General features: G+C 36.5%; 5 protein-coding genes across 5 annotated transcripts in view; 1 reads left to right on the forward strand and 4 right to left on the reverse strand.

The window, feature by feature from the left end:
• Rbcn-3A (rabconnectin-3 alpha) overlaps positions 1-6,025 on the forward strand; it is a 31,971-nt gene extending 25,946 nt beyond the window's left edge. Inside the window, exon 43 of the mRNA XM_046613891.2 lies at positions 5,581-6,025. The gene's annotated coding sequence lies outside the window, so the exon portion shown is untranslated. The remainder of the gene's footprint in view (positions 1-5,580) is intronic.
• abo (de-etiolated protein 1 abo) lies at positions 1,751-6,865 on the reverse strand. The gene is made up of 8 exons (XM_046613902.2): positions 6,317-6,865; positions 5,896-6,033; positions 5,622-5,766; positions 5,421-5,529; positions 4,932-5,124; positions 4,505-4,788; positions 4,200-4,406; positions 1,751-4,087 (listed from the first exon to the last, which is right to left on the reverse strand). The coding sequence occupies exons 1-8, from the start codon at positions 6,722-6,724 to the stop codon at positions 3,904-3,906; spliced, it is 1,668 nt and encodes a 555-aa protein (XP_046469858.1). The 5' UTR covers positions 6,725-6,865; the 3' UTR covers positions 1,751-3,903.
• A 1,693-nt stretch (positions 6,866-8,558) lies between these two features.
• Positions 8,559-11,249, reverse strand: LOC124213071 (calaxin). The gene is made up of 4 exons (XM_046613917.2): positions 10,936-11,249; positions 10,221-10,335; positions 9,887-10,140; positions 8,559-9,801 (listed from the first exon to the last, which is right to left on the reverse strand). The coding sequence occupies exons 1-4, from the start codon at positions 11,247-11,249 to the stop codon at positions 9,579-9,581; spliced, it is 906 nt and encodes a 301-aa protein (XP_046469873.2). The 3' UTR covers positions 8,559-9,578.
• Positions 11,250-15,980: 4,731 nt separating this feature from the next.
• Positions 15,981-21,049, reverse strand: LOC124213078 (uncharacterized). The gene is made up of 10 exons (XM_046613928.2): positions 21,024-21,049; positions 20,856-20,918; positions 20,733-20,778; positions 20,291-20,529; positions 19,984-20,227; positions 18,084-19,857; positions 17,416-17,622; positions 16,550-16,641; positions 16,296-16,460; positions 15,981-16,170 (listed from the first exon to the last, which is right to left on the reverse strand). The coding sequence occupies exons 2-6, from the start codon at positions 20,895-20,897 to the stop codon at positions 19,646-19,648; spliced, it is 783 nt and encodes a 260-aa protein (XP_046469884.2). The 5' UTR covers positions 20,898-20,918; positions 21,024-21,049; the 3' UTR covers positions 15,981-16,170; positions 16,296-16,460; positions 16,550-16,641; positions 17,416-17,622; positions 18,084-19,645.
• Positions 21,050-23,245: 2,196 nt separating this feature from the next.
• LOC124213074 (protein starmaker-like) lies at positions 23,246-25,411 on the reverse strand. The gene is made up of 3 exons (XM_046613922.2): positions 25,256-25,411; positions 24,503-24,938; positions 23,246-23,855 (listed from the first exon to the last, which is right to left on the reverse strand). The coding sequence occupies exons 1-3, from the start codon at positions 25,323-25,325 to the stop codon at positions 23,795-23,797; spliced, it is 567 nt and encodes a 188-aa protein (XP_046469878.1). The 5' UTR covers positions 25,326-25,411; the 3' UTR covers positions 23,246-23,794.
• Between the last annotated feature and the right edge of the window lie 1,506 nt (positions 25,412-26,917).

Here is a 26,917-nt window from a genome sequence, read left to right on the forward strand (position 1 = left end):
ATAATATACATGCATTCATGAGTCATCTATTTCTATCGGAATTTCAATTTCTATTATGATAAATATCTTAATTATTAACAATCATTCCCTTTTCTTATATAATAAAAATAATAATTAAATGAATGTTAAAAAAAAAAAAAAAAAAAACAAGAAAAAACCTGAACAAAAAAAGGAGAATAATAAATAGAAAAAAATTGATTTATTAGAAATAAATTGAATGAATATATCTGAACACACGATAAATAATTCGTAATTTAATTATTAATTATCGTTACTACTAGGTATTCTTCGTAGCGTTCGTTATGGTAGGTTTTAATTAATTATTCATGTCTAATAGAGAGAACAGAAGGAAATAATCATTTCTAAAATTATGATGGATGTCGGTTGATATTATCTGAATACAATGGATTTAAGAATAGGTACTAACACTGAAAGTTTTTTCAATGTTTTGGTTATTTATACGAGTGTTAATCGTTTATCGTATGATATATGAATAAAAATTTCGTCATATGTATACGAATTTATCCAATACCTCCTAAGCGAAAAAATAAATTGCTTTCATTGTAGCCAGAAATATTAAACCGGTTTTCCACTTGTTTTATGCTGTCAAACTATAACACAGCTATGTATTAGCTAGTCGAATGTGATTCTATGATACGTTTTACTACTTATTGTTAGATAGCAATTTGAACTACCTGAATTAAAAGGTATTGTTAACTTAAAATGTTTTCCTATAAATCATGAATATATTCTGTTATCATTATCAGTGCCATAAAAACGAAAACATCTACATCACATGAGAAAACTTTGGCACCACTGAGCCAAAGTAAAAACGTGTTTTCATTAACGTATTGTTGTAAAAATAAAAAATTGTTCACAAAATTTACGTGGAGATTCTTAACAACAGCATTTGGTTCAAATTTGTTTATTTCACAAACTTGTCTGGTAAAAATTTACCTCCAATTTCTGGTATTCCAAAATGTTTTCTCTAAAAGTTTAGAGAGCTCGCGATGTTGTGGAAAATTGCATTAACGCGTCAACATGTTTATTTCTAGATTATGGAACAAGTTTTTTTCAGCTATTGCAGGTATAACATACTTCAAGAGCATTTTGTAATTGTTTGATATAATGTAGAGTTAAAGCTTTGCCGTTTTGTTGCACTTTAAACATTGTATGTTACGAGGTGAAAAACCTGCAGCATTGAGAAACCATTAACTTTTAATTAAATGTATATATTTTTGTTTTTTTTCTGCAAACATTCAAGTTTGTTGTTTACATAACGTACAAGTAAAAAATAATAACTGAAAATTCGTGTGATGCTTTAAACTTTATCACGGGTACCATCAATCAGCACCACTTTCGTGTTTTTGGACGTCGGATTTAATTTTCAGATATACTAGTCTCGAGGAGTTCCAGATTATAAATCTAGCAATGAACATTTGAAGTTAACGCTTTTCTGTTTAAATTCGGAAGAACCTACATATATAAGTATAGCTGAAAGTATTAAAGAAAAAAAAAATTCGGTACAGACTGTTTAAATAGATTGAAGACGTTAATTATCATGTTAAATATTATGTTTATTCTTTTACACAAAATTCAAAAGTGAGGTAAAAACTGTTTTCAGTAAAACCAGATCATTGTCTTTGATACTGTACGCGTTTCTTCAAATTTCTGTAAATTCAACTTTAATACTGTAGGTATTTACCTTTTTTAAAATTCTCTGCTCTCGATGCCTTATTTTTTTCGATAATTCTAAGAATTCATACATGTTTCTACACGCATTGCCTACTGCTCTGATGTATGTTCCTTTTCTTGTGATTCGTTTAGCCAAGAAAGGTGTTACACATCTAACTGTATCACGAGAAAAATCATCAAAGCTACTGAATCAAAAAAATCAAATATATATCTGACACAAAACACACAGGTATATTTGATTATAAATATGAACATTGGTATTACTCTTAAACTTTGGCACATATTGCTACAGCCAACACTTTTAAATAAAACTTCGTTTACAATGTGTCACCATACTCTCTATATACCGTTATTATCTATTAATTTCATCGGAAAACAAGGCATTTAACAATATTTCATACGAGTAGCAACAAAAGTTGTGTTATTTAAAAGTGGAGCATTTGTGCTAAAATTGTTACCCCTTTCTCCGCTTTCTCGTCACGATATTAATCAGAGGTATTCGATTAATATTTACACCCCTATGCCGTATTAATTTATTTTATTTTGTACGAGAATTTCTATATCGTCCTTGTTATTACTCGTACATAATATACTCGTTATTTCTAATCAAGGCTACTTTTCTCTGTCATTGTAGACCATATTTCTATATGAATATTTTACAAATTATAGAGAAGCCTAGGTATTTGAATATAGCCTTGAATGTTAATCGTTACCCGATTAAAGCCTGACGAGACGAATTTGTTAAACGATATATTATATATATAAATCAATTCAAATGAAAATCATACATAATATATAGCGAATATATTTGTGTATATATATAAATATGTGTAGAGATAGGGAATATAATATATTTAAGAAGAAAGAAAATAAATAAATATAAAGTGGATTAAATAAGTAAATAAATAACTAAATAAGAAAATTATTTAAATTAATGAGGGCAGTTTAGCAAAGGATTATAGTAATAAAGCTATAATCCAGGCTACAGTATTGTATACATTATCCAGCTGCACAATATTATACATATATATATATACACGCGTACACAAACTATAAATGTTGCTTTGGTTTGCTTAGTATACTTAGTAATCGTAAATCAGTCTGCATTATTTTATTGGCGTTGTTTACTTGGTTACACTATATGGTATATATGTATGTACATTGTAACTATTAAAAAGCGACTTAAAATGATGCATAAAATTATTACCTAAATTTTCAATCCCTACTAGCAGTACTTGGATAATGCGTATCTTTCTCTGAATGGGTCGCCAATTATATATTGATTCAATTTTAGATCTGTAATGACTCGACACAATTCACTACATCACGAAATAATCAGTATTGTCAATTTAAAAATATTTCGTTATCGTTTATTACTGTAGGGACGGCAAAAAAAATTTTTTTCTTCTACCTTTTAATTCGTTATCAGGTTCCCACAGCGATGGTAAACTGAATGACATAAAGAAAACACGATGTTAAATGGTCATCATCGGTGAATTACGCTCATTTTGTAAGATTTCATACAATCAATCCAGAATTCAGACCTAGTAACTTAAAAAAAAAAAAAAAAAAAAAAAATGGAAAGACCCGAGAGAATGGAATGATTGAGAAATAACTGGCAGACACTTTATTGCTTAGTATATTTTTTATTCCTCAGAATTATGACGATAAAGCTGTAAGGTATGTCACAAATTGTTTCAGTCTATGTACATGTACAAAACTTTGTATTAGATGAAGAGTAGTTGATGCGATGATATTTTTAACCCAAGTAGTCAATTACACTTATACCTATGTTAACAACTATATTTACATGTTTATTGTAAGTGTTTTATTTCTTGGACTTAAAACTGAGGACTTGGAAAGAAAATATTTGATGCATTTACTAACTACAAATAATTGACAACGATATCAGGCACGTTGTGTAAAACGTTGTTTATAACTTAATTTGGAAACTTATTTTCACTACTGCTTGTACAAAATTCATATTATTTACTTAACATTTCCGCTTCGACTAAAAGACGTATTAATACAAATATCATACATATGTATATTCTACACCTAAATATTACAAATAATTACAATATTGAACAAGACAATTTATATCACAGAATTGAACAGAGTATTGTTCACGTATTTTTTTTTTCGACTTTATATTATCAAACTTGATAGCTAATTTTTATGTACAAGTTAGAATTAATAGAGCTTTTGTTAAATATGTCGTACGTGAAAGTTGACAATATATTCAGCATTTGTTCGTTGTACGGAAATTGCAAAGGGATCATTAGGGTGAAATATGAACGCAACTAGTCTTCTAGCAACCACTGGCGTCAATCGGCCCAGCATCCCAGCGTAAATTTTGAACCTAAGTAACCCAGAATCTCTGGCGTAAAAGCTGAAAGTTAAAAAAAGGTCCACGTATGTTAACTTTCTTGAAATTGATCTATGCTTGTGTTTTTATAGATATATATATATATATATAAATTATACTGCTTGAACAAACGTACCGTATGGGATGCTCGCCACATGCCTTTGGCCGCTCCATCAGCGAGACCCATTTTTCATCATAACAGAACAACGTAAAATCAAGGTAAGGAGAGGTGGAGTAAGATTGAGCACTAATTGGCAATTGAGCAAGTAATCTTTTTGTTGCTTCTGTTAGACCACCATACCGCGCGCTGACTATAGTCTGCTTAAACCTGTGCTGTATCAGTCTATGCAGAAATAGAATCAAAAAATAATCCATGTAGTTCCATTTACGCACTGTTTTCCTCTAAGAAATTATTTATGATTGATTAATGTTTCTATTTACCTCGAGTAAATATTGTTTGACGGTGAGCATATGTATTGTCGGTCAGTGCTCACCCTTGGATTTCGAAAAAAATCGCTAAAATTTTCGAACTGTGTCAACAGCTGAGTAGATGTATTATCGTAAGCGCCTAAAACTTTGGCAGTAACCATGTCGTAGATAACCAAAAGGGCTGGTTGAGCATTTGGCTCACTTGCCTGTAGTGTTGCAACTTCCTCACTAGCATACCTTACCAGTATATGATTTGTGTCTAGCAATTGCATTTTCCACATGCGCAGAGCCTTCAACTGATTAATAAAGGGCTCTTAGATGATGTACATTACATATGAACAATAATGTTAGGGGCTCAACTTAGCTACAGAATTAAAAGTCTTGAATGGATTATTCTGACTGTAAACTCTCAACATAACGTTTTGTGGGTCTCAGCTACCTGATCGAAATACTGATAAAATCGACGTAGTTCATACGGATCCTTTGTCAAGTCACTGATATATTTAGCCCGTTGGAATAAGTGCACAAGCAGTTTATGCTTCAGGCTGTTTATTGTGACATCTCTGAAAGGTCTATAGTTTACAGCAGGCCAAGAAGCAGTGACTAGATATCCATCATCCTCGAAGCAAAATCTAAAATCGAGTGTTATTCTTTGTAAAATAATGAAATTTCTTTCTTTAGTGTATCTAAGTGTATGCACATCATCCTGTTACCTATGTAGTTCAAGTTAGTAGTAATAATGTGATGGTGCATTAAAGAAATCTGTATTTTTTACCTACGGAATGACTAAACACTAATTGAGTTTGCAAATTATATGAGTATGTTTTACTTTGTAACAGTTGACAGATTTTCGGACGATCCTAAGGGTGAGAATAGATTTTTCTGTGAAAATGCATGCCCGCATTACGAATATCAAGCTCAATTTTACCTGCCAATTCTCCTGATGTTAATAAACATTCCATCCAGTACTTGAAATATGTGTATAGTTTGATGCTGAACAGAAAGTACAGCCAAGATGTCCTTGAATAAATATAAACCTACATAAGTAGAACATTTATTAATCAAATATGTGCTTGATCTGATTTCAGGTGCTAGATGCAAAGTGAAAATTTATAGCTATGAAGATCACCTTGGTTGTGCGACAGGTAAATTTTATCTACTCTAAATTGCCTAGAATCACATAGTCGTCCTGTGCGAATGTCAACCAAATGAAGACTGTAGTCTTCGAGTGGAGATCTAGGATTTGGTGTTAACGCTTCGTTATTGGAATAGATCTTTAAAAACAAATCAATTAAGTGGTTAGATAAATATCTTTCCAACAGCTGTAGTGATACACGTGAGCAAATGATGTGAAAGCGACCATACAATTCAATTGAAAGATTTTTCAGAGAAACATTTGTTACCTGATAGAAGTGTGGACGTAGTTCGTCTGGTATGTAAGCAGCAGATCCCACGATCACATAACGCCCATCCTCCGTGAACAGACTGCATTCTCGATTAAGCTGTTCATTGCTTTGAGCAACATTGACGATCCATTTGGCCTAGGAAAAAAAGCCTGAGTAAGAAAAGAAACAAGCCCAGGCTGTGTATAAAATTAAACTGAACAGGAGCGACAAGCCATGAAAAATAACGTACTGGCTGTGCCATGGAAATTTGGTAATACTCGGGAGTTCAGTAATGGCTCTCTGTATAGGCTGATTCGTTTGACACAGGTGTTTGCACATGGTGAATCATGTGCATGATAAGAACCTTGATAATTACAAGTGACTTAGAGTAGAATTACTAAATTTAGGTATTGTATAGACTACTGGGAAAAGCCTGGACCTTGAAAAATTGGTTGAAGATGCTACTCCTGATGCGAAAAGTTCTTTCGTCATTTTTATGCCCAACGTATTCGCCGTTGCAATCGACGAGGAGAGCGGCTGCGGCGGATGCTCCGCGGTACTCGTAAACCTCGACTGACGTTTGGTCAGAGCTGAAAGCGACGAGGTACCTGCCGTCAGGGCTGAATTTTCTCAGAAAACAGGGAGGTTTCTCGACGTTTACTACGGTGAAGTTTGGGAATACGTTTTGGTAGAATTGCCTCGTTACGATAGGGTGGCTACCCGGGTATCTGCAGCCCAGTATCTCCCGTCGACGCAGACGAACCACTATGTTCTGGGGACCGATTCTTCGCGGCGATATTGGACATTGTTCAGCCACAAATTCCAGCCGCCCTTCCGCTCCTGCCATTATCTAAGTCGAAGAGTTGGAGGCCTGCGTTGATCTCGGCTCATTCCTAATCACAATCCCTGTTTCGCGGTACAAGACATAACCTCACTTTCGTGACGTAACGGAATTTGAGTTTGACGCGTAAGCCACGTGACGCAATCCATCGAGCGTGAAGGTGGCGTCAGGCGAGCGCAGTACAGCTGTCTCTTTCGCTCTGCCCCGTAATTGGCTGAAAAAGTGAGTTGAGCCAATCTCAGCGTAGTATGAGCGCGTGTTGCTATTAATCGACCTAATCGACTATTCAAAGATTCAAACCATTTATGTAATACATATATGATTCAAACAAGCCTCTCTTTTGTTTGTTTTTTTCTAAATCTCTATTTCCATGCCGGAATAGCCGAACCTTTTCTTTAGGTATTTACTTGAGTAATCTAGATCAGCCAGTCTACCAAGTTATCGATCATTGAATTGAAACGGCTTTCTCAGTAAAACGAAAGGGATTGCAGCGTTCCAACATCATTGAAGACTCATAGAACGTTTGGTCAAAACAATAAGAGGCTGAAGTGATTCATCGGAATTGTTGGTATGGAATACGAATTTTGTAGATAGAAAAAAACGCTGTAAATTAAAAAGAAATGAACCAGACGCTAGAATCCATTAAAAATTGCTGATCGATTTCTTGGTCTGTATCTAGTTACAAAGCCGAGTTAACAAACCTTGAGAAAAGTAATACTTATCTTTCATCGCCGTCTCCGTCATCATTGAATACTGATAAAAGTGAATAGAATTGAAATGACATGATAGTTTTACTCTCGAAAATTCGGGGTTCGGCTCTAAAATTACATACATTTTTTTGTCAAAAAATAAGTGTGTACTCGCGGAATCAAGCGCTATGACTTAAAGATGTACAAAAATTATACGAATTGTTCTCACTTTTATTTTAAACACTTGCATAAAATTTGGAAGTGATTGTATTAATTATACCGGAGTTATTTTACTTATAATTACTGCTGCTATATGCATGAACCTGAGAGTTTCCTATAAGAATCAATGTAAAATAATTCCGTTATGGTTCAGACGATACCTTCCAAATTTCACAAAAGGATTTAACATGAAAATCAGAACAATTTGTACAGTGATCTTATTTCATATTTTAAACTATCAAAAATTTGTCATTCCTTTTCAAAGGTACTTGAATAACTATTACCAAAAACTATTCGAATTAATCGAAGGTGTCCCACTCTTAGAAAAAACTTGTTTTCTATGTTAAAGTAACATCTAACCATCATATAACTACTTGAACGACATCTTGTTAAATAGTTAAACAGCAAACAATACAGACGAGTCTTTCACGAATCATCAATCGTGAAAGTGATTGATCATTGTTCTAACAATAGTTATAATTATTAATATTTTTTACTTTCAGAGGAAAAAATTAGCGCAACAACGAAGAGTCGAAGAAACTGCCCACAATCTCTGCTCGTTTAAAATCCTTGATGTAAGAATTAGACGTTGACGATGCAAATTCCTTTGGAGCACATTATTTAACTTCTGTGACGGAGTACTATTGAATAAATTATCGTCCCTGAGTTGCGTGGCTGTTTGCGGTAGAGAAGTATTCATGTTACGCATTTACCGCTGCAGGCAATAAGGAAAGTGCAATTTCAATGGTGAACAAGTGAGATAAACAGCTGCGATGTTACGTCTCACCCACGATTCCGATAAGCCAATCGTACGACGTAAGTTCAATGTAATTTCGCATCTGTTGCACGCACAACGTGATTACAAAGTTTACGACTGTTGGGAGAACACGCACGTCAATAATTGCCTGTACAAGCTCACTATTAAGATCCTCGATTGGGTCTCGCGTCAAGTTATATATCCCTGATCGCGTAACTTTATGAGTACTATATTTTGAATACTATGTAACATTCGGGTAAATTCGCCAACATTTATATATTAGTTACGTTATATTACAATTCACATATTTGACTCGCATTAAAATTGATCACGGTGCAAAAAGGAGGCAATAATCCAATCACGACTATCCATAACGATAAGTTTCGATCGGAATACTAAAAATTAGTGCTTACACGTGGATCCGAACTATTCGAATATTAGGATGTACAAATTATTCAGATTCGTCCGTTATGAAACTTCAAATCCGGATAGTTCGAGCATCCGTATATCATCCTTGATTTGTTTCGACGTAGAGTGATGGCTCATGATGATTTGCTTAACGCGTGTACAAAACTGGCATGAATGTACGTGCGTGTGTCGGAAAATTGGAGCATGAAGACCAGTTTAAATAATAATGTTAGAAAAAATTCACCAAGCGTTGGTCGGAAATTTATATTTCGAGTTCAACTATTAGTCATAAAGAACTGTGTTCTGAACTTTGACATGGTCATCATAGAATTTCTGCAACTTTTTTCATAATTAAAAACCTTCGTTATTTGGGAGTTCTTTTTAATCTTATTTCTAGGGCCTGGGACGTTAATCTATTTTTATTTATTCTCGAGTATTTACTTACATTGATAATTCGGTTTCCAACGATTTTGGTTCTTCTGTCTCTGAGTAGCACATTTTCCCGTCTAAGAAACTGTTCTTTTTCTGCTTACACCAAGTGATATAAGTTTGAAAAATTGAATCCATGATATATATATATAATACCTTCTTAGAATGAACTCACATACACAGGCTTAGTGCGAAACTCATTATGAACAACGAACACGTAAAAAGTTTAGTAAATTTTGAGTTTAATTTTTCGAGAGTGTTCCAAAATTGTCTTTTCGATCACTTAAATCAGATCGAATCTCGGTCCCCGAGAACGATCAATTTGAAGGACTTTTCACCATCGAATGCTTGTTGTAGTTCAAGGCTGTAGAGTCGACAGAAAACTGACACAGTTTTCTTCCGTCGGTAGACATTGGCCGAAGGCTTCGAGAAGTAGAGGTTCTTCCTTTATGGCGGTTTCATAGTCCTGGAATGAGACTTTTCCGTCGCGATCAACGTCCAGCTTCCTAAGAGCTAGTTCCGACAGATCCCTGACGCCCTCGTCAGGATCCTCTTCGCTGGGTTGTTTGATCAGGCAATTCCTAAAAACCAAAAAAATTCCCATCGACGTTCATGAGTGAGGAAACGACCATTTTGACCGATCAATATATTCCAAGTCCGACTCACTTGAACAACTGAAACATCTCGTCTTTGGTGATGTAGCCGTCGTTGTTGAGGTCGTAAATCCGGAAGCAGAACTCTAGCTTCTCTCTTTGACTACCGCGCAAAAATACGTCGAGACCAAGGATCCAGGCTTCGAGGCGAATTGCACCCTCGCTATCACGATCCCAGCAGCAAAACATTCGCTCGATCAGAGTGTCCTCCGTTAGGATGTCGAAAGTGTTGTGCATCAATTCCCGAAATATAATCCTGTCTATTCCCTGAAACAGAGTTGTTCGTAACCCGCCGATAATTCCTCATCACGGTCAGGGAATCGATGATCTGTTTCTGGTCTCTTCACCTCGATGGTCTGCGCCGTTGAAGGCATTCCGTTTATTATCGTCGTGGGCCCCGTGTGCTGACCTGGACTTGTTATCAGCTTGCAGTAGATCTTGCAGAGCGCCTCAAGTTCCGCCCTGAAGAAGCAGAAGAAGTTCGAAAGCTCGCAGGTTTGACTCATAGTCGTAATTCCGAGAGGCCATGCAATCAAGGAAGTCATAAATTCTACAGCTAGAAATAAACTTGTTAATGATATAAACTCGAATATCTAAAATGTTATTTAAAATGCACAAAGACGAACCCATCGAGATAACTTTGATCATTCGGAATCATTGCGAATCACCGGAAATCGTATGATAGCTCTGACGAAATCGCGGGACAAGCGATAAAAGTCATGGAAACCGGTTGCAAGTCTTGCGATAAATGCCAAATGGTTTGAATTCATTGACGTTCCATAGACTCTTGTCTTTGTTAGGTACGTGACTTCCATTGATTCCCTATGATGTCTGAGCAATTTTTTGTGATTTCCAGTGATTCTATCGGATCCGAAAATCCCTGAGAATCATTGAGAACGCTTTGAAATGATTTTCAGACCGAGAGCAATATTGTAAATCAGTGAAAATCAGAAGATAATTAGGTGCAAGTCAACCAACCAAAATCACTGGAAATCAGCCCTAATGAATCACAATCGTTCGTAATTTGATATCCGATTGAATCGCCCGTCGCCTATTTCTCACCTAGAAAATTTCGTCCGTTTTTTCAGAGTGTCGAAGACCTTCGCCGTGAGCGTGACGCCCTTCGCTCCGCCACCGTCTTCGGGCATTTTCCTTCGTCGTCGACGACCTCCGGTGGCCGTTTGACTCGAGGAGGATGCCTGAGCTCGCTTCGACGCCACCGACGCCTTACGACCGTTTGCCAGGAAGATAGAGACGCTTCTCATCACCATCGCGCCTCCCCGTCCCGTCATCGAGGTGCGGGCGCCGGCGCCGACGTCGACGCCGCCACTCCCACCAGGACGTCCCGAAGGGGTTACGCTACCTTTTCCAGACATCCTGTTACACAGAGCCATGCGTTTAGATAAGGGCGAAGAGCAGGACACGCCACTTCCGCTCTCGAGTCGAGGAATAAAAGGATGCTCTTTAGGGTGAGTCAAGAAAACTAACCTATCGAATCTATGGTCTTAAAAGGATCTATTTACTGAGAAAAAAAATCTCACATTTGGAAAAATTTTTAGCGCGATTTTAAAATTTTAAAAGGTCTCGCTGGCCGTTTGAAATTCTTCATTTAAATATTTATAAAATTTCAAGGCATATTCTTGTAGGGCGTTAAATTCCATAAGAAAAGATATCCGAGTTGATTTTTTAGACTAAAAAATTCACGTACTTACGGGCCGTGAAAGTCGATGAGAATGGATAGAGATGGAATCGCTTATTACAAATTGGATCGAATTGAAATTGCGTTAAAATTCAAACATCGAAAGATTGAAAAAATAAAATTCTAAACACGTATCCAAGACAGTAAAATGTTTAATTTTCATTGGCAAATATCAAAATGAATATGTTTTAATACGATTCAACATTTTGTCGTTTACGAGGTTCTAACTTAACACAGAAGCACGCGTTTAAGCATTATGGCGCTGAGAAACGTAATCAGCTGATCGTTTCAGGTGAGTTCTATAAGAACATCATGCCACATAAGACGTTTGACGAAATATCCGGTTTTTATTATACTGAATGAAGCTTGCAAAGAGTGAAAAAATTTGCTATAAATTGGACTTTTATTATTGAATACTATAGTCAAGTACTTTTGGTTTCTCTCAATTCATAGACGGTGGGCTAATTTTTAAAGACGCAGTATAATTGAATAAGATTTTTGCATGTAAATAATTTATTTAGGTCAATTTACCATCGCCAGGATCGGTGAATAATATCTATAAATTAAAATTCGTGCAAGTTATTCCAAGAGCATTATATATCCGCGCGTCGTGACGAATGGATCTTGTTTTTTTTTTTTTTCTTTGCCATGATGGATGTCTTTATATCCCTTGATTTTATGAGTATAATACGAGGGGATAGGGAGAATCGAATTATCGACAAAACATAACCTCTATGCTGCCTCATGGTCATATAAGTGAGGAAAAGAAACGAAATGTAGGATAAAATATCGACGTAAAAGGGCCGAATGACAGGTGGTTATAATATGTCCTCGCACCGTTGTATCTGCTAGTATGTAAGGCGTCCAGGTTGCAAAAATATTGGCTGTAATACATTTTTTTAATTTTTTTAACTTTTTTTTCTATCAGGCATAAACTTAAGTGTACACATTTTGTGTTAAAGCAGAAGGAATGATCCTCCAAGACTTTTTTTTTTTATATATAGAAGAAATGTATACTACCGCAGAAATCCAGATAAAAAATAGAAAATATATACTACAGTATGCAATTACCGTAAAATTGAGTCTATGATTAAGTCTGAAACAAGGTACATGACAGGTCATTAATGCTAAAATATTTCGACTCCCGTATTGCTATTCAGGTGCAGCACGTCAGCAGCGTCATTTTGTGGTGAAAAATGCACCATAACCTAATTGAGAAGATTCGTATTTTACTATAAAAGTAGATTGTGTTCTCACTTTTTGTTCAGTACTAACTTGATGTTACAAAATCATGGGCGCTCAGCTAGCAAAAATTTTTGCACGCCGTGATACTCGTTTATGATAACCAAAGCAATCAGCTGATGTCTTGCGTGTCGGCCATATTGCTTAAAAACGTTTTACACGTGCTGGATCTACATCTTATACGTATGCGAGAATAATTCCGGAATGTCGTTAAAAGTTCGTATGTAGAATGGATTTAGGATTTATAGCTATGGAAATGAAGCAATCGAGCGGATAAAATTTTTACTACCTTTTTTATTTCCAGCTATTTCTTATTGCCTGTGTGCTTTAATTAAGTCGTTCTATACGTTATGTTCGGTGTAGAAAACGATAGCCTAGATCAGCACGGAATGTTACGGAGGGAAGATGAAATATAATATTATACCTGCCAAGAAAAGCTCACGAAAATTGATTTCAAGCAATTTTTTGTTGGCTGGAGCCGATTTCCAGGCTTTACCTTCTCATAGGATATCAGATTCGCCACGTTGTTACTTTTGCCTGGTTAACTTCGGCTCATGCAGCTGTTTGCAATTCGGATTGGCCCTGATATTTGCATAAGCTTGCGAAGAGTGTTTTTTCCCATTTATTAACGGCTGATAAAAAATCTATGAATACTCAAACCGCAATTGCAATGAAATCTGGTTATATACAAGAATAATCCAGGTGAAAAAAACTGTCTTCAACATATTTTATTTCAGAAGCTGGGGAAATGATACCAATAATTATTTTTAAGACTAGAAATTTAACTTTTTTCGACATTTATCAAAGAGAATTAGCGCTCGGTTCAAATCGGAGTTAGCGTTCCCTGATTTTATCTCCACCTTATCACATACAGATATATTCGCTGATGTGGAACAACCTTCGTTTCGTCGTACATTCCACTCATGCATGCCCGAGTGCACTTTGCGTGCAACAGGAAATGAAGGGAAACTTTTACTTTCGCATAAGATTTCATGCACGAGCTTGATAAGCTTCGGGCTCTGGTACGGCAATAACAAATAAGGCAAATCACCAGCCTGATCGTATGAATAAATTGAATTTAACATTTATAAAAAGAGGTAGCGGAAGAAGAAGAGGCTATATAGTGACTTGCCTGAGTTCCCGAAACCTTCAACTCGGATCGAGATCTTTATTCCCCATTTGATCAATCAATCAATCAGTGCATCTATATATCTTACCTTTAATTTCTTACCTTCTTCAAGTTCTTGAAACCTTTCTCCGCACCTGTGATCGAAGTTTTTTTTTTTACTTATATATACCAATACCATACCATAGTCTGTTATACCTTGGCCCTGGAAAGAAAAAACACGTAAACCTGACATTGTGTATCGAAACAAGAATAGCTATCACATCGGCATGCGATATTCTACAGAATGAATCATTCCGGTAGTTTCAATCTACGTATATATAAAGCTTATTTCGGTCAAGATTATCAGAGTATGCGAGTCATCGGGATCGCGTGGTTTTGTTATTTTAATTTAATGTTTCTTTTCCCTTGCCTATCGGTATTCCGATAATTCTTTGTATATTAATTTAAAAGGTATATTCTGCCAGAAAGACCTTGTATGTAAATATAATTTTCTCACTTTCCCAAGGCTTAGGAACAAATGACATACATATATAGTTGGGTTGTATAGAGTTACTTATAAAAGTTAACGAGAAACACGTAAGTCATATACTACCATTATCAACTGTAAGGCAGAGTAGATTTCATTCCGACATTGATTGATGTTCGAATCAACAATCTCAGAGCAAACGAGCATCACAGCACGAATGGGATTGATGCGGTTTCGGAATCTCAAATTTTTCAAAAACCCTTATTATAATTTAATAAGCACTTGAGAAAATACAGAGGTGAAATTAACGAGGGGTGAAAAAATCAACTTCAATTCTAATTACTTCGGCATACGAGTGTTCGCAATATGGCTTCGATTGGTCTCGTTGCAAGGGAACATCAGAAGACGAGGGACTTGAGACATTGTGCAATGATATGATCAGCTCTGGAATTGATTCGTGATTGACGAAACGATGATCGTAGCACCTGGCGGTTCTACATGTCCGTACAAGGTGTGAAATTAATCGAATTTACGGTTCGAAATACTCACCAATTTCCTAGGTTATACTTCAGTTTTATCAACAGCCGGTTGCCAGGTGGGACAATTTTCATGCGAACCACCGGGTATCGATCAAACAGAATAGAATTACCAAGGATCCAAATCTTTGTTTCTACAACATACGCAAAAGAAATTCCCCATTGCCGATATCGTTTATTAATTATTCATTCTTTTCTCCTTCGTATGGAAAATGCGATACACCGTCGCGTGGCTCGGATTATACCTGTCACTGAGAACTCTCAATAACTGCAGCGATATACCGGAAATTCGAGGAACACGAGTCGTTGAATAAATTCGCTATGAGCATGGTTACGAGATGAGTAACAATCGTCGGTATAAACTATGCATACCCTTTTATATTCCGTCCCGAAACAGCATCGATGCGTGTTTCCTTCAAGACGAAAACGTTGAATTCGACAATTTATTATTCATTATTGAAAACGGTTGGAATCCTTTTTGTCGGACATTATTGTATGATACAAATATGTTTACAAACAGCGATATGGTTTGATGATGATACATTGCCTTTAATTAGGTAAAAGGTCTGATTCCTTCAGTTTCATCTCTTAGCTTATTCGATTCCACAAAATGCCAGATCAGTTATTTTTTTCTAGTCTGATCACGAAAAATTATGCAAATCGTTGGGTAACTATTTATACTTAACTATTTTCATTTTTTACCACAATCGAAAAGTATAGTTCCAGGTAGAAAATGAAAATTAGTTTTGTAGCTGTTACTATTCTTTCTCATTACGATCACTGTTGCTATATTTTCTTGAGACTGTTGCGAAAATTTAATGCTTGTGCAACTATAAATTGACGTTAAAGCCTTGTTTGACTAAAAAACTAGAGTAAACCTCAGAAACTGATTTTGCGTTACAATTACCGAAAAAGGATCGACGATAGCGCAAAATGGTTACGCGTACCTCGTTTTTCATAATTCCAACAACATTCAAACAGTTTCTTTGTTATTAGTAACAAATGAAATTTTTGTCAGCGTATAATTACGGTTATTTCAATGCTCTTTATTCGTTTACTTCAGTAACGAGAGTACAGTCAACCGATTATTAGCTTATCTGTCAATTTTCGCTTCCGAATTCGGGCTGCTTTGCGTTATCCTATTAAGAAGGTAATTTTCCTCACATGTCCTCTGAGGTCATATTCCACGACCCCCGTGTGAGGATTGACGTATCCCAGTATTTGCCTACGAAGAAAAATCCGTGAATAAGCTCGATTCAAAATGTTCAATATCTAAGTGTATTCTGAACCTCGACACAGGGCTTTGATTTTTTTTCAGGACCAGTACAAACTGTCAAATTAACTATTTACGGCGATTTTTGATCGGACTCTATGCTGTCACCGAAAGTCGGAATTCCCTGAGTGTTCGTATTGCTATTTAAGTTTGTTATCGTGTTCTGTATCGTTGGACTGAAGAGAAAGCGTCTCGCTGCAGGGCTGAGATTCGATAGCGTTCTCCTGGCTTCTTCGAGCACGCTATAATTGAAAACAATTCAAGAGCGATTGAAATATTTTCTGTTACACGAAAAAAATAAGATGAAGGATGAGCTGGAGATGCAACTCACTCGACTGTACGCGCAGGGTGATCGTGCTGCGCTTTGTGTCTTCGATATTGGTCCGAAAGCCGGTGATTCGCAAATCCGGATCGTTGCGTAACCTGAAAATTTGATTTCACAGATTTCTAGTCAACCGCGGCATTCGAGTTCGAAACAACGATGAAAACAATCACATTTTTACATCTCAGATACAACACACCGGTATAGATAAAGTCTAAGTGACCGTCTAAAATACGCATAATATCCGTAAAATGCATTAATTAAGGGTGACGTACATATTACAGATATATCTGGGTTGTTTTACGGTTGTCTGTGTGCGTGGATGCAATTGTGGAAAAATAATGTTTACCTGTTTGCAGTTGATCTTAGGTGGTTTTATTCCCCCTAACAATCAGTTTATTGTCCATCATTATCATTCGACGACATTGTTTCCAGTAACGAAACCACTCTCAACTGTATTGTTTCTGTTTGACTGTATATTTTGTGTATCGAGATAAGAAATGGAATGAAAAAATGTACATTCTCATCCCACATATTGGCTAAATCAGAGAGAGAATCCTGTGCAAAATTGATCCCTGCAAATCGTATTTTCTGATGAGATGAAAAATGAAAAAGGGTCTTCGGATATCCTCCATGTTTGTGTGGGGCTGGTGGATCACGTTATTGTTTGTGTTTGTGTTTTAATTCAGATTGATACGAATAATTTTTCTCAGTGTAGTGTGTTTGACCATTGTCAAATGAATATTCAGTGTCGACGACCGTGTTCTTTGATTTCGTTCGTCTTCGACGACCGCCAATGACAGATCGCTGTTACTTTATAGCTAAAGATTTTCACGAGGGGTGAAACGACGCGATGAAGGTGGTATCAGATTTACCTGAGCATTCATGGCGCCTAGTACCATAACGCTAAGGATCAGAACGCTGGGCTGGCGTGCGAAAAACGACATCGTGTGAGGTTGATTGGTCGGAATCCACTATCAAACACAAGCCAATAACTCTTCGTCTGGTTATTTTATCACGCAGAATGCTGCGCTCCGATTCCAACTCACCGACAATAAAACTAGGTTTACATCTGCAGCGACCTGTAAGCGGCAATTTATCAACACTCGCAGCACCGGCAGCTTCGTATCACCCAGAAATGGGGGGTTCGGCAGGTGATAAAGAAAATAGCTCGGAAAGGAAATGACAGGAACACGCAGGCTGTCAGTCTTTGATTTTTTCTTCTCGCACGAAACAGAAAATGAATACGTAAATAAAAATGTTTGCGCTCTAAAAAAGCTCTGCGCTTCTAGAGAGAGAAATTTCGAGTTATGGTTATTTAATGTACGGTCATTAACTGTTTTCAATTTTTAACATGATAGAAGAATATTATTCTGGCTCCAAAGTGGAAATTATTTTCGCAGTTGTAGCAAGAAGATTATTTATGTTTTTTACTCTTGTTTTCGATGTCGTTGCTCCTACCATTGCAATAATTTAATGTTGGTGAAAGAATAAACTGATGTTAAAGGCTTATTTAATTAGAAAAAATATTTAGCAAACTAACCAAGCACAGATTTAACCCTAAAATAACCCGAAAATGTAGCATCAGCAAGTAAAATTAAAACTAAACAGTTACTAGCACCACATTTTATTTTAATTCCAACAATATGCAAACTATTATCGTGACGATACTCATTTTACTATAACTTTCTAATAACTGTAACAAACGGATTGTTTTCAGTGTAGAAATATCTCACGAAGAACAAATTCGTAATTAGAATAATTGTAAAACATAAACCATGTTTATCTAAGTAACGATTGATTGGTTCCAGGATGATTTTAGGACCGATTTACATTGGCACGTTACCGAACTCGTGCTGTACAACTCGGTGGCACGTAAGTACATTACGATAATGCGGCTGTGCGATTTGTAGTTAACAGAACCAGAGTGCGATAGTCAGATTATCGGGTATTGTTCGCGTGTTTGATTCGAAGTTAAGTTTGGTAATATTAAAAGCCCGAGACCCGGTCTCATTTCCTCTAACCGGTGGACTGAAATAATGAAATCACACTGCAGTGTCGAATGCTTTATATTTATTGTGTAACTGATACAGCGTTGATTGTTGTTGTTTTTTTTTTTTTTTTTTTTAAAGATACTTTTCGTCACTCTGAATCATTTGCGAAAAACATCAAGGGATAGATGAATATAATCAAATGCATGTACAATAATTAATACACGTGTATGGGTACGTGATTATTTGCAGTTTCAAATGGTGTTAGATATAATAATCGTCTAGCAGATCATTCGCTTGTTATCAGCATCGAGATCTTCTTAGGCTGGCTCACGGTCGACGTGGAATCAGCGCCAAAGTCAGCTTTGGGTACAATTGAAATCAAAATCCATTTCCTTGTGGAAAATAAGAGTCCCCTCAACTGTTTTTAGCCTGTTTTTATATTCTAATTTAACTGTGTTGTGTTTGGAATTCCAACTTTTCTTAAGATTTTGGCGAACTTTCGAGGAAAAATTATTTTCTGTCATTGACGAAAATGGCATCGAATCCAAAGTAATTCGAAAAGACTGATGAAAATCGAACTGCACGTAATGAATTGTTACACTGAGAGAGATTTTTATTTCCGGTTACCGCTCAGTCCTTAACTATTTTCATTTTTCACCACAATCGAAAAATACAGTTCTAGGTAGAAAATGATAATTAGTTTTGTAGCTGTTACCGGAAAGTCTAGTTTCCGTTACTATTCTTTCTCATTACGATCACTGTTGCTATATTTTCTTGCAACTGTTGGGAAAATTCAATGCTTGTGCAACAATAAATTGACGTTAAAGCCTTATTTAACGAAAAAAGTAGAGTAAACCTCAGAAACCGATTTTGCGTTGCAGAAACCAAAAAAGGATCGGCGATAGCGCAAAATGGTTACGCTTACCTCGTTTTTCGTAATTCCAACAATATTGAAACAGTTTTTTTAACGATACCTGTTTTACTCAATTCTTCTACTTACTATAACAAATGAAATTTTTCTCCGTGTACTTGAAAATATTTTCATGACAGTTCGGATATTATAGAAAAAATTATTCTTCTTATTTCTTCTTTTCCGGAGTTGACGCAGTTTTTATTCTTCTCGGTCAAGAATCACTGACCAGCAAACCCTCTCGAAGTACTTTCGCATCCTGTCGACCTGCTTCTTTAGATCGGTAAGAATTGCGTCCAGCTCCTCGGAAAAATTTGTCTCGTTCGTCTTATCACTGCTGTAAAAATCCATGACCTCTAGGCCAGGAACACGGTCCTGAATCGGAGAAATAGGGTCGGATGAATCCTCATACCCTGAGAAATAAGAAAATTTGTTTCAGGCGTCATTGACTCGAACCCTAAAATCTGACATTCAGTAATAACGTCAATTAGTAAAATTAGAAGACAATTATTATCAGCCCTACGCATCTAGTCACGCACTGGATTTCACGTGTCCGACATCGCCTTGGCGGTCCTGGTCGTAGATTTCGAATTTTTCAACGGAGTCAACAAGGTTCGTGAAGCTGATGCCGGTTTCTAATACGCGCAAAGACGGGGTTTTCGATTCAGCGACACTGTTGACGGTAGGCTTGATACTCGAGCTTTTTTCTGCAGAAACTTCATCCAGAATGAACTTGAGCTTCTGGCTCAGCCACTCTGTCTGCAAATCGGGATTTGGGAGCTGCTGAAGTTTTTACGTTGACAGATTATTTGAAGCTATTAAAAAATGTGGCAATAATTAACTCACCGCTTGTTCTCCGTGATCTCCATGCGCAAATTCCGTCGCCAATTTTTCAAACTTTTCAATCTGCGAGATAATAAATGACCTCGGATCTTCTGGCCCAATTGTAATTTTCATTTCTATATCGTTTTCCGGTTCCCTTAGGGGTGCGCCACTAAAGGAGTTAGTGTCTTCTGTAGCTGGCAGCATCTCTATCGTCGAAATGTCGAATGGACTCTCTATTGGAGGTTCGGAGTGCGCTCTGACTATTTGAAAGAGATTTATTGGTTAAAGATGACGCTTGGTGAACAATGAATTTTAAATATGATGATCAACGATACAAGAGTTCCAAAAAATTGGGCATCGCCGTTTTCCGTGCAACTATTTTCAAGAATTACGTGAAGATTATCGACGAGCTGAAACGGAGCATTTTCCATATATGGGTGTGAAAATGGCAAAAGAAACTCACCTGCTTCTTCCAAACTTGAATATGGGCTCAGAGATCGAGACTCTATCTGGAATCGTGCACGAGTTTCGAAAGTCAAACAGGGATGCATAACACATAAAATCGAAAAAATCTGTTTCAACATACCCCTACAGCTATGGCGATGAATAAGACGAGAAAATACTTCATTCTTTTGACTCGGATATTCTCCTGTAAATTAAGCTTTGTAGATTGAAAAACGATCACAATGCAATTGATCGATTATTGACGCAGTCTGCAGTGTCGTAGAACGAAGACCTGGACTTTTATACCCACCGGATGATTGCATGGAATGTATAAAGGTGGCATGCCATTGCTTTGACAAACATGTAAGGTAAGTAACTCGCATCAGACACTGACTGGGGATTTACTTTTACAGCTCTCTAACGACGGCAATTGTTTATAGTAACTCAGAAATCATTGTCAATTAGTGACGCAGTATCGCTGAACAGCAACAATTGCCCATACATACCGTATACCTGCTACTAAAACAATATATTCTCGAATTCTCAACAATAAATCGCCTGAGGCAGATTTTTTCTTATCCGTTTGAGTTAGAAATTTGTTTATTCTTCCACTCTGTAAAAGTTAGGGAAAAATCAACAGACTGTCGGATAATGAAAGTATTCACATTGGACAGCAAAATGCAAGAAGTTAGTTGAACAGTTATTTTGCAAATACTGAGAAATCTTCACTGTAAATTCTATGTTTGCAGATGATTTATTTATCCTTAGGAACCTTGAACGGTGAGAAAGAATACGTATATTATTGTTCTCGACTAAATTCAACACTGAATTCTTCGCTTCTACGCAACCACATCAATAATTCGCGTATGAGCTTGTCACTGGATACCATGAAATATACCAAATATTTTTAACAAACAGCACATTCATTCGCAGTAAATTGTACTTGAATTTCTATACAAATCGTACGCATCACGTCAAACATCCACTGCGTTCCTGTTTACTAATTACGTATCAATGAGAAGCAACGCGACGTTGGCGTTTCTGAACAAGCCAGGATATTTTTTATTTACGTCTAGCTATAACTCGTAGTTTCTGGTTTAGTGCTTCGAACAAAGCGATAATTATCAGCAAAATGGTTTAACAATATAATGGAAAACTAAAACATATCCGAAAGTTACGTGAAATGAAAAACTGTGCGATTCCGAAAATTCAAGTTACGATAGAGCAAAGTTCCGAAAACTAAAGTACCGATATTTAGGAAGGAAATTTGTGACCGGGAGTTTTTCAACTATTAAATTTCTTCTTCTTCCTGACCGGAACTTCGACGAACCTTTCATTTTAAAGTACCGATAGATCAAAATTCCAATAAATAAAGTTACGATCGAGCAAAGTTCCAGAAATTCAAATATACTCACACTGCGCGGTTTATACAACAAGTGGGTGTAAAAAATCAGTAAAACCAAAAATCATCATGACCAGAATTCCGAACGCAAAAGTATCGAAATTCCAAAACAGATGAAGATTAAACTGGTGAAACTTCACGAAGCCAGAGATTCACAAAATTTAAAATCTTCGATGATTCGGTATTTAGATATTTCAGATTTTTCAATTCTCAACAGAACACGGAATGAAAATACTATTACTCTACTAGTTAAAATAACTCCCTGTGTAAGAAAAAAAAAAAACAATGTTACGTTCACATTAATGTTAATACAAAGGAAGAAACGCTTGGTTAAAATCAGAAAACAGAGATACTTTATGAGGTACGTAAGAACAACGGACCCCTTGTTATCAGTCAAAAGTTTCTCGTATCAGCCACCCGAGTTGGGCGCTGCAATCGGGCAGAAATGATGCGAGGGTGTAGCGCGTTGGTTTTCAGAATTTTCAGTCGAACTGTAGACATAGTGACGATCAGAAGTGCTCAAGATAGTTAAGGAGATATCGGTATCCAAACAACAGTGGCACGAGGGGGGGAGTTCGTCAATTTGAAGTTGAATACGAGGTAGGTGTGGATACATATATTAGAGGCGCCCGGTTTTCTGCTTCGTGTAGTAATCCGGCATTTGATTATAAACAGATCGCACGTATCGAATCGATCATTGTTGTCGTTGAAAGAAAGCATAAACGGCTCACGTGGCTAAGTAATGAGGAGTTTTTGGTTCGAGGTAGGTGTACATGTGCGTGCTGGAGCCCCTGACGCCATGATCGATAAGTTAGAGGCGGTTCGATTTATTTTTTTAATTGAAAAAGACTCACTACCACCTAATTTTCAACTTTACTGTTCCTCGGTAATGCTGACACAGACACTGCGTGATTTTTCCAATTTCCGTAATTAAATTCAAGCTTCGCACCGATTAAACAAAATCGGGTAATATCAAATTTTAATAACGATTCGTTACCTCACCATTATTAATTAATAATTTATTATTAATTAATAATTATTAATTAATTCAATCATTTTTGCATTACACGACAGTATAATGAAACAACCGTGAAGATACTGCTGAGCATCAAGAAGAAATAGACATTCAGTTAGTTCGTAACTTAGTTTATTAATTCATTTTTATATACCAAAAGTACAGAGAAAAAACAAAAAATTGATAATAATCATCGTGGTTATTATCATCTCCGAGTATTTTATTTTATATAGTTTTCGTGATCAAGATCGGCTGTTGCCAGCAGCGCTTTGTTTCGATTCTTGAGACGTCTTGAACCACTCACTCCTCCACAGCTCCCATCCTTTGGTACTACAGTTCACTCTCTCAATAGGGCCGCTATTATCCGAAGGGCCGAAGCCACGAAAAAAATTCGCAAACCTCTCATTAGGGCCAGCCTCAATACACGTTGCTTACATCGGTTGGAGAAATGCTTGCGTGTCGATATTTTGTTAACACGTCCGTTTTTTTCCACATAATTTTTCATGCAAACGTTTTACATGAAAAATTGTGTGTTTAAATGGGAATTAGTTCGCTTCTTTTGTAAAAGAAATTAAAGAACCGTTTCGTTGGCTGTGCGGTCCTATTCAGAGGGCGCTGTGCTTCATAGATGAACTTCAGTCGAGGAGTGGGGAACAGTAACCGACTACAAAAGCGGAGATGCGATTTCACCGTGAATGTGATCGGAAACAGCCGAGAAGCTATCGCTGAAAATAAAAAAAAAATGAGAAATAATATTACAAATACGTAGTACAAGGAGAAAAAATTACTAGACCATATTTTTTCATTTCTCTTATAGGACAACATTCCTAGAGTAAAGAGATATTCAAAAAATCGTTTTGAGAGTAACGAAAGATTCTTTTTTGAAGAAAAAAATTGACAAAAATCGTTCCATGATTAAAAACAATTTCCCATCTTGAGAGTTGAATAACGAATGCGATCATATTTTTTTGAGAATTTCAAAAAATTGCTATACTGTGAGAAATAATCTCATAAACATTTTTATTGTTCATAGAAACTACAAAAATATATTTCTTCAGAACTAGACTTCGGAAAGTGTCTCCCGTTACCTTTAGAACGCATTTTTGAACATCTCTCTACGGTAGATGGTACCCGATAATACATTACTAGCGTAAAACAAATTTTCCAACCAACGACCAAATACGGTTATATTTTTTTCAGTCATATTTTACGTGAAAAAAATTTCAATCAATTAAAAAATACAAGGTCAAAAAACATCCAGAATCGGTCGATTTGAGATGAAAATTCCCTTAATGTTCTGCCTGAAATTTTGATTCGAAAATCATAAAACGACGGTAGCTACAAAATTTGTACGCTTTTATTTCAATCTCACCCGTGTTTGATATGCTCTGGATATTTGCCTTCGTGGTCTTCATGTTCTTTGTGGTCTTTGTTCTCATGGCCTTCGGACTCTTCGTGATCGTCGCTTTTGTGGCCTTCGTATTCTTTCTGGCCTTCGTAGTTTTCGTGGTCTTCGCTTTTGTGGCCTTCATATTCTTTCTGGCCTTCGGACTCTTCGTGATCTTCGCCTTTGTGGCCTTCATATTCTTTCTGGCCTTCGGACTCTTCGTGATCTTCGCCTTTGTGGCCTTGATATTCTTCCTGGCCTTTGCTCTCGTGGTCCGAGAAGCGTTCGTTATCTTTGTTTTTATGGATTTCGGGCTCCTCGTGATCTTCGCTGTAACTGCTCAAGGATTCGTCGCGGTCTTTGCTCTCATGAATCGCGTGGTCTTGATGACCTCCGTCAATCGAATGATCATCCTGTCCACCTGCAGACAAAAGCTTAGGTGATATCCGCAAAAGTGTCAAGAATGATAATGTATAACGTATAATAGAAGCGGACAATAAAACTGGAATATGTAAGTCATAAATGGTTTCAAATTGTCAGCGCCTTTACATAATTTCTATAAATTTTGGTTACCAACATCTTATTGAATGATCAAAATTGACTTGATAGCAGTCCGTATTAAATTTCTCATATTAGATATGCTTTAAATGACCGAGGCAGCTTTATTTTCTTGAAATCGCTTTCACGCGGCAATCCCATATCAACTGATGATACAAATTTCACTAAAACTGCACATACCGTAGGGGGCTGCTTCGCTGAAAGCGATGACGGCGATGGTTAACAAACCAAAGACGAAATAACTGGACATTTTTATTACAAAATCGTCACGTTACTGCTGATGTATATCACTGAAGACGCTGGATAAAACTGTACAGATCCAGGATGGCTATCACATATTTATAGACAAGTTCGCACGTTCGATTCGCGATTCCATGATGGAATTATTGATTTACGGATCAGAAGAAAAAAGGAAGAGGTGGGTGAACGGTAAACGATCGAGACAAATAAAGAATTTGGATATGATCAAGCATGTGTTTCAATATATTCGACGCATGACGTCTTCCGCGAGACGCGGCGTTGATTTACGATAATGAGTGGAAAGGAGTATGCAGCCTGTATTTTATTTAAATGATATTTGAATGCTGGACTTGTTTATTTTTGTTTAATCTTTCGTTATTTTTTTCTTTGTTTTATACTCAATAAATGTCAAGAATTGAAAATAGCGACCATCTGCTGCTGATCCGGTTTTTATAATCATCGACTTTCGTAACCGATCATTCGGTTTCGGACATAGAGAATATAAGGGATATTCCCGGCGCAACGGTCCGGTAATCGGCCGATGATCAGCGAATTCGATGCCAGAATCTCATTTCTTACGATCTTGTGAAGAATTTTCCATAGTTTTGGGTCCCAAACGATTCTCGACTCCCAACAGCAAATCGCGATCGAAGGAATTTCCTTAGGATCTACTCGATTCGCTAGGAAATTTTATTGAACATAATTCTAACTGTGAAAAAAGTGTGCTACAACTTTCAAGTGCACGTATTTTTTTGTTCGCCGGCGATAAATTGTTGAAGATAATATTCTGGGACAAAAACGTTTTTCGTTCTCAGGCCTTTATTGAATTGTTCTGTGTTAGAAGTTGATTTTATCCGTCATATATTCATTCGTACAGTGCAAACTCACCAGTAGAAATTTTATCAGAGGAGAGAAGCTAATCAACGCTGAACATATTACTTATTATGGAAAAGATAACCAAAAAAAAAAAGGAGTAATTGACTGTTATAACATTACAAACAGGCTATTTTCAGCGAAAAAACACTGGAATATTTTTTTTCTTACTATGTCACGCCTTGAATTTTGCTATACATTTTACAAAATATTTGGCAGTGTATTGGGAATGTATAAAAAAAATTGGCATCGTGAAACTCGACATTTTTGCGGAGTAGAAAAAATATTTTACCGAGAAATGTGAGGTAAGGTTAAGGTACATCTGAGTTCTTCTTTTCTCTCGATTCTCTCGATTCTCTTGAATCTCGTTCCAGAACGTAACTCGTGTGGCGTAGCGATGTTATAATAGTCTCTGTTCGGCAGCTGAAGTTTCTGATTTCTGATTCACGTTGAACAGATTTGAAAAAATACTGCAGTTTCCGAATTATATCAAAGTTATCCGAAGCTTAAGCTCCGTTTTATTGCACGTTATCTATTGCAAAAACCTAACTTCTTATTTCGTTGTCTAGCATGTTCTGACTGCCTGAACTAATTCTCTGGTTGCGTAATTGATACCGATAGATACCGATAGAATTCGATGAGTAAACATTTTTCTCACGTACTAAATACTTTTTGGGTACTTGGGATTGGATATTCATTCTAGATAAATGAAATCGTTAGGTATAAATC

The sequence above is a fragment of the Neodiprion pinetum genome, chromosome 2 (assembly GCF_021155775.2).
Source record: "Neodiprion pinetum isolate iyNeoPine1 chromosome 2, iyNeoPine1.2, whole genome shotgun sequence".
In the NCBI taxonomy this organism is placed as follows: Eukaryota; Metazoa; Arthropoda; class Insecta; order Hymenoptera; family Diprionidae; genus Neodiprion; species Neodiprion pinetum.